The sequence below is a fragment of the Arvicanthis niloticus genome, chromosome 18 (genome assembly GCF_011762505.2).
Source record: "Arvicanthis niloticus isolate mArvNil1 chromosome 18, mArvNil1.pat.X, whole genome shotgun sequence".
Lineage (NCBI taxonomy): Eukaryota > Metazoa > Chordata > Mammalia > Rodentia > Muridae > Arvicanthis > Arvicanthis niloticus.
Window position 1 is genome coordinate 3238956 of NC_047675.1, and position 13233 is coordinate 3252188.

At 44.2% G+C, this 13233-nt stretch overlaps 1 protein-coding gene across 3 annotated transcripts in view; it reads left to right on the top strand.

Annotated features, from left to right (window-relative positions):
• The first annotated feature begins 1645 nt into the window (after positions 1-1645).
• Positions 1646-13233, top strand: part of Hmgxb4 (HMG-box containing 4) — a 38311-nt gene continuing 26723 nt past the window's right edge. Inside the window, exons 1-5 of one of the 3 annotated variants that reach the window (XM_034522689.2) lie at positions 1677-1779; positions 6590-6692; positions 7312-7460; positions 7565-7643; positions 8405-9339. In XM_034522689.2, the coding sequence (XP_034378580.1) occupies positions 6662-6692; positions 7312-7460; positions 7565-7643; positions 8405-9339 (1194 nt within the window). In that variant the 5' untranslated portion in view covers positions 1677-1779; positions 6590-6661. Of the gene's footprint in view, positions 1780-6589; positions 6693-7311; positions 7461-7564; positions 7644-7749; positions 7865-8404; positions 9340-13233 lie in introns of those variants that run through there. The other 2 variants (XM_034522692.2, XM_076915425.1) reach the window with 2 other exon arrangements.

Sequence of the window (13233 nt, forward strand, 5' to 3'; positions counted from 1 at the left end):
CTAATAGTATTGTGGTCAAGGCTGTAGAGCTGAAGACACAGCTGAAAGGCTAAGTGAATACTACTCTTCCAAAGGACCTGAGCTCAGTTCCCTGCATTCACACTGTACAGTTCACGACGGTCTATAATCCAGCTCCAGGAAATCTGGTATGCTTCCATGAGTATGTGCGTGCGAACACACATACCAACAGTTAAAGATTAGAGCCCATGGTTTTGAGGGAAATAAATGAAAAGAGTTGAAAGGAGGGAATATGATCCAATTATATTAAAAAAAAAAAAAAAAGAATAGTAGTACATACTTTTAATCTCAGTGTTCAGGAGGCAGAGGCAGGAGGATTTCTGTGAGTTTCAGGCAACCCTTGTCTACATAATGAGTTCCAGGACAGCCAGGGCTGTCCCTTTCTCCACCTACCCCATCCCACCCCCAAAAATGCCTACCTCCTGTGACTTTGACAAAGCAAAAAAAGGAAAGAACTTTCCTCCCTAGAGCAGTGCTATTAACAGTACAGATGAAGGCTGGGTCTTTTCAATAACAGGGCACCAGCTTCTGGTTGCCCTGTTGGAATGTGCACTATTCACATGGAAGGCTATTATATACTGACACTATGCTACAAAAATAGGGTTTTTATATTAAACCAGGCTCTGGACATTGTAAATGCTCATTGGCCTAAGTTCTCCTCAACAAATCAGAAGAAACCGTGTTTCCTCCTGTTTCTTTGAGAAAGAGTAACTTTTACTTAGTTCCATTTTGTATGTTTGTAGGGGGCATTCCTGTGGCAGTCAAACTTGCAAGAATCAGTTCTCTCTTTCCACCAAGTAAGCTCCCGGTGTCAAACACATACTCAGAGGTTTGGTATAAAATATTTTAACCTACTGTACCAATTCACCAGTCCTCTTAACACTTAAAAACTGGTGTGAGCGGTGGAAATGGAGTGATTTGGTGAGAAAACAGCATATCTTACAAGTGTATGGTCTTCCACTTCACCGGGGTTACTATCCAGATATAGATACTGAATTACAAATAAATACTGCTATTAATCTTCATCGTTCTGAGTCCAGCAAAGAACAGACTGTCTTGAAATAAACAGCATAATATTCTGCCTTAAATACAGAAGACTTAGCGGGTAAAAAGAGAACAAGAGGGCTACTATTAGGTGACTGGGAAGGACTGAGAATGCAGAGAAGGACCCATGAGTTTGTAAAAGACAATAAAAGGTAATTGTTTTTCTAATTTTAAGTGTGTCTTGGAGTTTTCAGGGTTTGTATGTGTACGTGGTAGTTACGTACATAAAAAATGTAACTGACAGTAAATGTGTAAAATCCAAAGCGAAGCTCCACAGCTTTGGAACGGCTGTTCTAATTGCACAGAAGTTCACGGAGCTGAAAAAGACTTTGGGTTGGGGCAGGTGTTTGGCTACGTTAATCTAATTGCCTGATTTTTTTATTTGCATTTTTTTTGCAGAAAAATTATTTATTTTGTTTAAAAATAATCAATCAGAAGATTTGGGAAATTATTTGTTTATATCGAGAAGAGATTTCTAGACAAAGCTACCTGGCACGGAGTAGTTAGTGAATTCTCAAACGGTACCACGACCGCGCTCAGCAAGCAGGTTTTATTCGATGCGCTCGACGCTCTTTCGCCGGCGCGGTAGCTCCGCTTCAGTAGGAGTCTGTGATCTGGGCTCGACTGAGGCTCCCTGGTTGCTCGCGCTTTTCTCTCCTTCTCCAAGATGGCGGCGGTCGGCGGCACTGAGGCGGGATCCGAGCGAGCCGAGTGAAGGTAGCGGCGAGCGGAGCCCCCACCAGACCCGGCCGGACCCCCACCCCGGGGCGGCAACGGCCCCGCCCGGCCTTGGCCCACCGCTCCGGCCCCCGGACACGGTCCCGGAGGCGCTTCAGGCCCGCCGCGGCCTAGCTCAGAGGCCAAGCCGGGAACTGGAGTAGCGGCTGCAGCCGCCCCGGGGAAGGGGCTGGAGCGGGCCGCAGGAGGAAGGCGGCGGGAGCTGTTCAAACGGGGAAGGCGGGAAAGCTGCGGGGCCGGGAGGGGGCGTGCGGCCGCCCCAGGGACCCGCGGCCCGCGCCGCCCCTCCCCCTGCGCCGCTGTCTGGGCGCTCCGGGGCGCCGAGGCCGACGGGACGCGGGAACACGGGTCGGGCGGCGAGCGGCTGGGGACCCGGGGCGCGGGCTACCTGGGGCTGTCAGGAGGAGAGGTCCCGGGCCGGCGGGCGGGCGGGCGGGCGGGCGGGCTGGGCGCGCGGCGAGCCGGAGAGGATGCGCGGAGCTCCTTTCGCTGCGCAAAGCTTTGTTGAACTAGCGGTTGCCGCAGACCTGCCGAGGTTATCCCAGCGGGGACCCCGGGAACGGTGGTCTTGGGGACTGTATGGATAAACAATCTCGTATTGTGTGTGTTTTTCCGCGTGCGACTCAGTTTGGACATGCCTTCTTAATTGGAGTCTTCTCCATACAGGCCCATTTCCCCCTCCGCAGCCACTACTTAAAGATTCACTTTAGTTTATATCATATAGCAGACAAGGTATGTCTACCACCCGCCCCGCCCTTGTTTGTAGTACTGGCTGATTCTGTTCCCTCATAGCAAAATAAATTTTTAAAAAACTGCATCCAAAGTAAAGCCTATTGATTACGCATGGCTTGTCAAAATTTGGAGCGCTGGACTCTTGGAGCCGTGTGTTATCAGCCAATCTGTGTAGTGGTCGTGGTTCCACTTACTAGCTTTACAACGAGAAGATTCAAGAGAAGATGCAAAGCGCGTTTCTGGCTGTGGAGATCTCTACAAGTTCCGAAGTTGGCAGGGGCTGGAGTGCTGCCTAGGTAGTAGGTCCTTGGAAAAGGGTGTGGCAAGAACTCTTAAGAGATCCGAAAAGGAAGGAAACCCACTGCAACAAGAATTCACCTGTGCTACCCGAGAAGTAGCAACAAACTATCAGAATCTGCCAACAGCTGGATGTCTGTCTTCCTTTGACTACATGGACTGGCAATCTGAGTTCCTAAAAACAGCCTTGGAGGAAATAACTATCTGGAGGAGACAGACCTTCCTCGCCCAGTTTACTGGGTGGATTTTCTTTCTTCTTTTTCAATTCTCCGATCTGTTCTGGGATGATGATACTGTTAGCAATGGCTGGAACTGAGATTACCTCCAAAAAATTAGTTTCTGAAACTTTTTTTATAGTTAACACTTTGAATTTCCAAAATAACAAAATCCTACCTTTGAAGATTTTAACTGTTTTCATATTTACTTGGTTATCCCAAAAGCATGTGCGGAAGGTCGACCTGCAGTTTTACTTTCGAGTGGAATTAACAGCCTGCTTCTTCTTTCTCATACCCTGAAGAAAAGCCTTGGACGAGCCGAGCCAACAGTGTTCACGTTTTCTAAGCATTCGCGTTCTATAATGACATAAACAGTATTAATAAATGAACTTTTCTATACTGTCATGTCTTTGCACACTAAGACAAACACTAACTGTAAGATTAGCCTGCCCCAAGAAGTTGACAAGATCAAATTTTGTAAACTCCAAAATTATGGAATTCAAGAGAATGGGTTTTGGCACCTGTTTTATGTTTGCCAACATTTGATGTAGTTGTTTTCTGATGTGAAAATCAAACTTAATTTTTCATCTTCATTAACCCTCCCAATTTACTTCCTACCCCTGAGCCCTCAATTTAATTTGAGACATGGGGTTCATCTAATTTTGTATAAATGCTCCTGAACTCTGCTTTCTTTCACACTGCTGCTTGACACCTTTTTATCCCTGGTACTGTCTTTTTCTTATGAGTCAGCCACCACTGAACCCTGAGCCACCATTTAGGGCCCATCAGTCTGCCCCAACTGAGAATAGTCCATTGTATTTCTCAGTTTCAGGACTGCCCTACATATTGGATTTGTGTTCAGGGCTCACTCACTTTTCCTACACACATCTGGTCTTTGTTTTAAGAAAGTTCCGGTAATAGCAGGCATAATCTTAATACACAGAGCCAGCACATCCATGTTCACCTACCTTCAGGAGCATTCCCTAATTTTATGTTTCCAACCCTTTTAAAATCTAGTAGTTTCTCATAGCAGTCTGGAAATACCTTCATACCTAGTAAAGAGTTCAGTTAGCTCCCACCCCAATAAGACGTTGCTTAATTCTATTTTGTATTAGTTTTAGTGTTCTCAAGGGGGGAAACCTGTTTATGAGTCTCTGGGCCTGCCTTCACTTACATTTAAAAGTGTATTGGTGTTTGACCAGGGACTGATGACTGTATTATGAGACTAAATAAGGATGTTGGGCTGGGGAGAAGGGGGCCATTATTTCTCAGGAATTCTATGCCAAAATTCATCTGGCATAAAAAGCCTGAAACTTCAGTCTAAAGTTATTTTACTTAGTGTCAGCCTGTGAAGGCCAAGGTGACCTAAATGGCTTTCTAATAAACTCATCATTTTTGAACTAGTGAGGATATTGCCATTGTTTTGTTTGTTCGAGAGATTCTGAATAGCCTTGGGATTCATTATGTAGATCAGGCTGGCCTTGAACTCACAAGATAGCCACTTAACAATCTCTGCCTTCTAAGTGCTAGAATTAAAGGTGTGTGCCACCTGGCAAAAATTGTTGTCTTTAAATGAATATCATTTTCAGTGGCCCACCTTCACTCCTTTTTTAAGTCAACACCAATGGGTTGGAAGTGAAGAACAGTTTTCATGTGAGAAAGTTTAGTAATTAAACACTAGAACAGGAAAAACTGGCCATGTCTATCTTGTCTGCTGACCCTGCATTAGAAAAGCCCTGTGAGCAGCCAGCGTGCCAGCTGCTTAAATAATCTGCTTTGTGTGTATTCCCTTCACTGCTGCTTCCCTTACCTTGAGCAAACTTCTTCATTTCACAGTTTGTATTTCTTAGACTTCAGAAACCATGGCAATGCTTTTCTTTGTATTGTCATCTTTGGCCTACCTGTGCATTGTATTTATGTGGCTTTTAAACAAACAGTATTTGTTGTTTTGTTTTGAGACAGGTCCCACTTTGGAGCCCTGGCTGGCCTGGAACTCATATAGACCAGACTGGGCTGGAACTTAAAGAGAACCACATGCCCCTGCTGCCTCCTGAGTGCTGGGATTAAGGATATTTGCCACCAAGCCTCACTAAATAAAAACTTACTGGTTAAATCATGAAACGTTCCCATTAATCCAGCTCATGTTTTCTTTCCCGTAAAACCTGTGCTTCTGTTTTCTCCACATCTATCTGAAGGGCTTAATAATGTTACAGAACTCTCCTTCAGTAATCCTAAAGCCATTTATAATGATGAAGGTAAAATAAAATTAAATTACCAATTAGACTAACTTCTAAGCACTTGACTGAAAGAACTTTTGAAAATAGTTATTTCAAATATCCTGCAAAGTAGTGAGTTCCAGGCCAGCCAGAGCTGCTACATTACAGTGCAACATAGAACTTTATCACCTTCAAAGTCAATATGGACGTCTAAACTTGAATGCCACAAAAGCTTTAAATCAGTGGTTCTCAGCCTTCCTAATGCTATGACAACCTTTAATACAGTTCCTCCTGTTGCAGTAACCCCCAACTATAAAATTATTTTTTGTTGCTCCTTTATAACTGTAATTTTGCTACTGTTATGACTGAATATCTGAGTTTTCTAATGGTCTTAGGCAACCCCAGTAAAAGGGTTGTTTGATTAAGCCCCCACCCCCTTCCAAAGGAATGGCCTGACCTACAGGTGGAAGGCCACTGCTTTAAACAATAAAATATTTAGAACTATGTAAGGTGATGAACATTTTTTAATCCCAGTGTTCAGGAAGCAGATGTAGGTAGATCTCTGTAAATTCTAGACCACTCTGCTTTATATAGTGAGTTTTAGGCCAGCCGGGGTTATGTAAAGAAACCCTGTTTCAAAAGACAAAATAATTATAGTACTTATAAATTAATGAAAAAAGATCTTAGAATCATAAATTTTATCACCAGTGGATAAATGACAATTTTCCATATTTCTTACAAGCCTTTAAAAAGGGCTTGTTAGCGTTGGAAATTTCCATATAGCCAACACATTTGAGAAGTATGCCCATATTCATGGTTAATTTGAACAAGTTCATAAAGCCCAACAGAATGGCAAGTTTTTATTAATACCTGTATATGTGCTGTTTAACTTGTAAGTTCATCAAGTCTCATCAGTAGGACTTTGTGGTCTTCCACTATTGGTGTACTCTGTCCTCCTCTGCATCTGGCTTTATCTGTACATCCTGTGACTATGACTGAACCCATGCCTCTGACTTAATGTCAGTTTCTACCCTGTCTCAGTGTCACTAGTCCTGTTGGCATTCCAGAAATTCTCATTAATTTTGGAAGTTTTTTTTAATTGGGAAATATTTTATATTTCTTCAAATGTCAACTTTAAGACATGATTTAACTCCAGTTAAGCTTAGTATCCTCCCTGCAAGTTGAACTCCAGTATATGCACAGAGGGAGGAGCTGACAAGACACTCCTGTGTTCCAGTCAGCCCTTGGATACTTGGAATTTCCACCTGGAAGGTTGCTTCTCCACAGTGATTTCACATTACAGGAAGGTTTTCCTTGTTTGTTTCTCAGACCTGGCCCTGTAGACGGGAGGAGCCTGGACACAGTGACACAACACATTCTCAAAGGCCCTGCAGGACCACCATGGCTTATGATGACTCCATGAAGAAAGAAGGTATGACCCCTTACTCAGAAGCATTCCAGAGGGCATAACCTCTTCCGTCCCTGCAGTCCATGGATGTAGAGACCAAGACTGGGCACCACAGCCTAGACCAAGTGATGCTCCAGAGGACTGTGTGAGACACAGCCTCCACATCATCCCCATTCTGGGCCCGTGGACATGAAAACCAGGACAGGGGTTCCTACACAAGAGTCTGAAATAAGAGTCTTAGTTTTTTGGGGTGATCCCCGCAGCACTCAGTCCTTGCCAGCTCCAGTGTACAGGAGTCTGGGACTAGGAATCTTATACTGGACTCCCACAGAGCAGCACAACACATGAATCCTTACCCTTTTCAGCCTTCCCTCGCAAGTCTGTATCCACCTGCCAGATCACTACTAAAAACCATGTCTGAGGACGCACACTGAGCATTTGGATAGAATGGAAGCGTTGTGTTTGCAGGTTTGAGTCTTGTGTTTGCAGCCAGGTCGTCAGAAGTCTTCTTGGCCCTCTGGGTTTAGCCCTGCATTTCAGTGGACGCACTGAGATGTAACTTTAACTTGGAAATGGGACTGTTGGCCTTTTGTTGTTATGTACTTTTGTCATTTCCATCCCTAAATGAACCTGTGCTTCCCAGATTGCTTTGATGGTGATCACAGCTTTGAGGACATAGGACTTGCAGCTGGCCGAAGCCAACGAGAAAAGAAGCGGTCTTACAAAGATTTCTTAAGGGAAGAGGAAGAAGTTGCTGCGCAGGTCAGGAGTTCTTCCAAGAAGAAGTTAAAGGTCAGTTCCAGATGTCTGTCAAAGCCGGGATCCCAGAAGAATGGCTCCAAACCATTCCCTCGCCGTCTTATTACTCGCCAATTCTTCTCCCTCTTTAACCACAGGACAGTGATTTGTTCTTCTTGGGGACGGACACACACAAGAAGAAGAGGAAGCACTCCCCTGATGATTACTACTATGGAGGTAAGCGTGGGAATGGGCTGCAGGTGGGATATGCACATCTCTGGTTCTTGGAGTCGGGTAGGGGAAGGGATCCCAGATATTGCTGACTCAGTGGCCTATTTAACAGGACAGTGGTTCTTGTTCTGAGTGCCGATAAACCAGTGTGAAGGAGGAGAGAGGTGGAGGGCTGGTATTTTGGAGGATTCAGCATAGAAGAACAGTCTTCATTTGTGATACACAAGGTACCAGGTTCCTTCTCCCCCCAACCATTCACTTATCTGTGCCATTGCTACTTAGCATCCATCCCTTTGCCAGACGCAGCCCTTGGGCCCTCTACATATCTGTGGGGCATTTCTCAGCCAGCATATATCTACTCAGAAAACCCATTTTCTTAGCTATGCTCTATGTGTGGCTGATGAGACTAACCTCACTAGAATGAGTTTGTCCTCAGCACAAGAACCAGTGACACTCGGGCTGCAGTCTGATCTAGATTGGAACTACCCTTAATCCCACAACTCTATCCTAAGTATGTTCTCTGTCTCTTGTGAAGACTCAAGGAAGAGAATCAGCTCTAGGGGCAAGAATGGTCTGCAGGGCCAAAGGCTGAGTCTACCAAGCCAAGAAATACATGGGGGTTCTCTCTGAATGTTAGGAACCAAAGTGTCTCCCCCCGAAATCACTCCTGTTAACCTTTTCCTCGTGGCAGTTGGGTTTTGGTGAGAGGGGGCACTTGCTACAAGTTACTTCCTGTCCTATTGATAGTATTTCTCGATTATTTCTAGATATTTCGACTTTGGAATCATCACAGAAGAAAAAGAAGAAATCTAGCCCACAGTCTCCTGACACAGCAATGGACCTGTTGAAAGCTATTACCTCCCCACTGGCAGCAGGCGCCAAGTCCTCTAAGAAGGCAGGGGAGAAATCCTCCAGTTCCTCAAGCCATTCAGAGAGCAGAAAGGAGCACCACAAGAAGAAGGGCAATGGCAGCAGTGGAGAGCTCTCCCTGGATGACAGCAACGCCCACAAACCCAAAAAAATGAAGCCACTCTATGTGAACACAGAGACACTGACTCTTCGTGAGCCTGATGGCTTAAAGATGAAACTTATTCTCTCACCAAAGGAGAAGGGAAGCAGCTCAGTGGAAGAGGAGGCTTTTCAGTACCCTGCCCAACAGGCTTCTCTGAAGAAGCCCTCTAAGAAACTAGCTCGGGACGAGCAAGGTGCTTTACTCCTAGGACACGAGCTACAGAGCCTCCTGAAAACGGCCCGGAAGAAGCACAAGTCATCATCAGACTCACACTCCTCTCCTGGCCCAGAAGGCTGTGGGTCTGATGCCTCCCAGCTTCCAGAACCCCACAGTGCCAATCTTGATATCACAGGGCTTGACCCAATTCTAGTAGAGTCAGAATCGTCCTCAGCTGGGGAGCTAGAGGCCGGGGAGCTGGTGATAGACGACTCTTACAGGGAGATCAAGAAGAAGAAGAAGTCAAAAAAGAGCAAGAAGAAGAAGGACAAGGACAGACACAAGGAGAAGCGGCACTCCCGGACCAAGAGAAGCTCTGCCAGAGAGCATGGCCCTGCTCGGGAGCACGTGCTAATCCCCGGCCCTGCCTCCAGTATCCCCACCCTGCCACCTGCAGCTTTACACACAGACGGACATGGGGAGAAGAAAAAGAAAAGAGAAGAGAAGGACAGAGAGAGAGAGAGGGTAGAAAAGGTAAGGAGAAGGGGTCTTGATGAAACAGGTTCTTCCTGAGGAGGAAGTAGCCTTGAGCCAAGGCAGTGGCAGCCACCATTGAGCTGATGGGATAGCATAGGCTATCCATCACAAGGTATTACCAGTGGCCAGATTTGCCTAGGGAAAAGTGATGGCAATTTAATCATTGCTGGCTTCTTTTAATCAAGCTGTTCTCTTAGCCTGTTGATCAAAGGCTTAAGAACACAATGATTGTTAGAAATTATAGGAAAGGTGCCCCTTGGGTCATCTTGGAGGAGAGTTTCTAAACTAGTAGTAAATAACTGATCAAGTTAATAAAATGAGCTCACAACTTTGTCTTAACTGGTGTGGGTTAAGACATTCCTTCATCTTTTTGTGTTTAATTTACCCTATCGCTGTTTGAGTGCTTACTGTATGATGAGGCACAAAGATCAACAGGGGACAGTTCCTTTTTATGTGGACTTTTATGTGTCTGAATTTTGTGTCAGAAGAAAGCATCAGCCCCCTGGAACTGAAATTACCCATGGTTGTGAGTTGCCATGTGGGTACTGGGAACTGACCCTGTGTCTTCTGTAAGAGCAGCTTGTGTTCTTATGGCTAAGCGTCACTCCAGCCCAAAGACACAGTTCTTGACCTTAGGGAGCTCCCTGTCTATTGGAGAGATGGTAGTAAGAGATCAGTCACCTCTCCACCTGGGAAGGGCTCCAACAGATGTATTTTAGGGTCAGATAAAGACAGGGTGACCCTGTTACCAAATTGGTGCCTATTTTTACTTGAAATTTATAAACTCAGAACTGGGGGTGGTGGCCCATTCAGGACATTCCCAACACTCAGGAATTTGAAGCAGGAGGAGGAAAATTTCAAAACCAGTGTAGGTAAGACTCCATCTTTAGCCGGGCGGTGGTGGCGCACGCCTTTAATCCCAGCACTTGGGAGGCAGAGGCAGGCGGATTTCTGAGTTCGAGGCCAGCCTGGTCTACAGAGTGAGTTCCAGGACAGCCAGGGCTACACAGAGAAACCCTGTCTCGAAAAACCAAAAAAAAAAAAAAAAAAAAAAGGGCTCCATCTTTAAAAAAACAAAAAAAGGAAAAGAAATGTATAAACTGAGAAGTGAAACAAGGAAGTCTTATGAAGGTACTCCATGAATGAATTACTGGAGTCCTAAAGAAAAATTTATGATTTTTTTCTCTCAATAACAGAAAATACAAATAATTTGGTTGCCTAAAACCAGCCATTCCATTCTCTTCCTTTGTTTATATTTCTACAAAATAAAATATATAAAATCTGAAAGAAAAGGTCCTAAGAAAAAGAATAACCAACTATATTTAGGATTTGGGTACCACATGTACTATAAGCCTGGAACCCTAGACTCTAGGAAGCCGAGGCAGGGGAATTAGAATTCATGCCCAGCATCGACTACATAGTAAGACTCTGTTTCAAAAAGAAAAAAACAGAAAAGGCAGATGTGGTAGCAGGTACTTGAAAAACAGAATCAGGAAAATCAGGTTCAAGGCTAGCAAGACTCAGTCTCAAAATTTAAAATAAAATGAAAATAATTTGGAAATAAAAATTTTATCTTGGTTTATAAAGGGCAAGTTGCAAGTTACTTTGTCTACCATACAATGTGCCTTTAAGTGTATGGGTGTGGGTGTAAAAGCTATACCTTGGATACAAGAGTCATTGTAAGTGCAGACTTTTAGATATGGCAGGTTTTCATTTCTTCAATTGCAAATTGTTTCATGAAATCCAGGTGGATACTCTGTGTATGAGTCTATTAATATCAGCCCTGCTTATGACAGGAGTATGATAATACCATAAACAAATCCCAGGGCTGAGCATGGAAGGGCAGGGCGATCAGAAGAAGCTTGAAGAAGAGAACTGAGGTTAACAGAAGACATGGATGCAGAGGTGTTTAAGGAGCACAGGAAGTAAGCACTGACATTCAGCTCCTGGTGTTTCTCCTAGATCCCCGGGTGCCTCAGATCTTTGTGTCACTAGTTCATCTTCCAAGATCCACACCTCTTCAGTGTCCCTCTGTATTCCCAGTCAGACCAAATTCAAAAGTAAATACTTGTTTCTCAGCGTTTTATGAAATTCGTTGGGCAAGAATTAAAGGAATTTATAGTGAGCATCATATGCCCTTGTTTAAAAGTTCTCAGTTGACATTTTGCTTTTTTGTTTTTGGTTTGGTTTGGGATTTTGAAACAGAATCTGGCTGTGTATCTGTAGCTGGCCTTGCACTTGAGATGACCCTTCTACCTCTCAAGAGTGCTGGGATTATAGGTGTGCGCCATCATGGTCAGCTTCAACTTGGGTGTTTATTAATTTGAGTTGAACATTCATTTTTAAGGCTTGCTTGCTCACACTCTCTCTCTCTTTCTCTCTCTCTTTCTCTCTCTCTTTCTCTCTCTCTCTCTCTCTCTCTCTCTCTCTCTCCCCCCCCCCCTCTGTCTTTCTTTTGCTATAATTTATTGAAGTGCACTGCAAGAAGGTGCCTTAATGAGATTATCACCTATGGACTGGACTTTTTGTTTGTTTATTTTCAGATAAAATTTACATAGGGCAAAATGCTCATTTGGTAAATGAGCCATCTGACGATTTTTGACAAACGCACATAGCTGCGTAATCACACCTTTGAGCTAGACATTCCCTTACTCTACATTTCCCTTATCCCACTGTCACACTCCTAGCCTTAGGGTTGACTTTTGCATTTCCCTCTTCTCCATTTTCAGCCTGACAGCCCTTTTTGGTGACTGTCTTTTGTCAATATGTCAGACAAGTGGGTACATAGATGAAATAGTATTGGAGATGTCAAACAGGATCAGACTGTAGAGATCCTCTTAAGTGAAAAATAAGGCACTTAGCCATGGTTTCGAAGGCGTATATTGGTGTGCTCCCAGTGGCGATTTGAAAATGGAAGGACCAAGCCGTACAAGGACTGGTAGAGCACAACAGACCAGTTCACAGGTTAGGATTGTGGTAGTGCACACGGACAGAACCCTGCGAGAAAGGGAAAGATTCAGGAGACTGAAAGAAACAGGAATAAGATCTAACAAGTGAGAATCTGGAAGTAGCTCAAGTATAAAGGGTGAAATAGTCTTATTTTGAATCTAATCACTTATTCAACAGATATTCATAGTGATATATAATGCTTCTTAACCTGACCTAGACATAAAATAATTCCCTATGAAGTGCAAAATGTATCTTTTCCTGAGCTTTTGTATAAAAAATAACTACTGGGACAGAATGGCTCAAAGAGTCAAGAAGGGCACTTCCCACCAAGCCTAACAACCTGAGTTTGCTATCTTGATCCCACACAGTAGGAGAGAACTGACTCCTGCAAGTTGTCCTGTAACCTCTTCACTGTGACACTCTCATGCACGCACACACACACACATACACGCTTAATAAGTAAATATTTTTGGTTTTGGTTTTTATTTAATCAGGAAGGAGGCTGGAGAGATAGCTCAGCTGTTCGCCTCACTTGGATCTCTTGCAGAGAACTTGAGTTTGACTCCTAGCAGTCACATTTGGCTCACACCTGCCTTTAGCTCCAGCACTGGATGATCTGACATCTTCTGGTGACTTTGTGTAACTGCATAGGCACATACATTTAAAGGAAAAAAAAAAAAAAAGTGACGGGAAAAGTTCATCCAGGAATAGTAAGAGTGCTTGGAGCGTACTCCCTCAGTGTGAAATGAGTGGATCCTGACTGCATGAGCACCTGTTAGGAGTGCTAAACCCCCAGTAGCCCACTTCACCTTAGATTCTGAGATGGAGTATAGCAAAAGTCAAGCTGAGAAGGGTAGCTGTTTTGGCAGATAGTAAATTTTATTGAGATTTCTGAGAAACAAGCATCACAATATTTAACATAGGTAAGTGGGCTGAGGATAT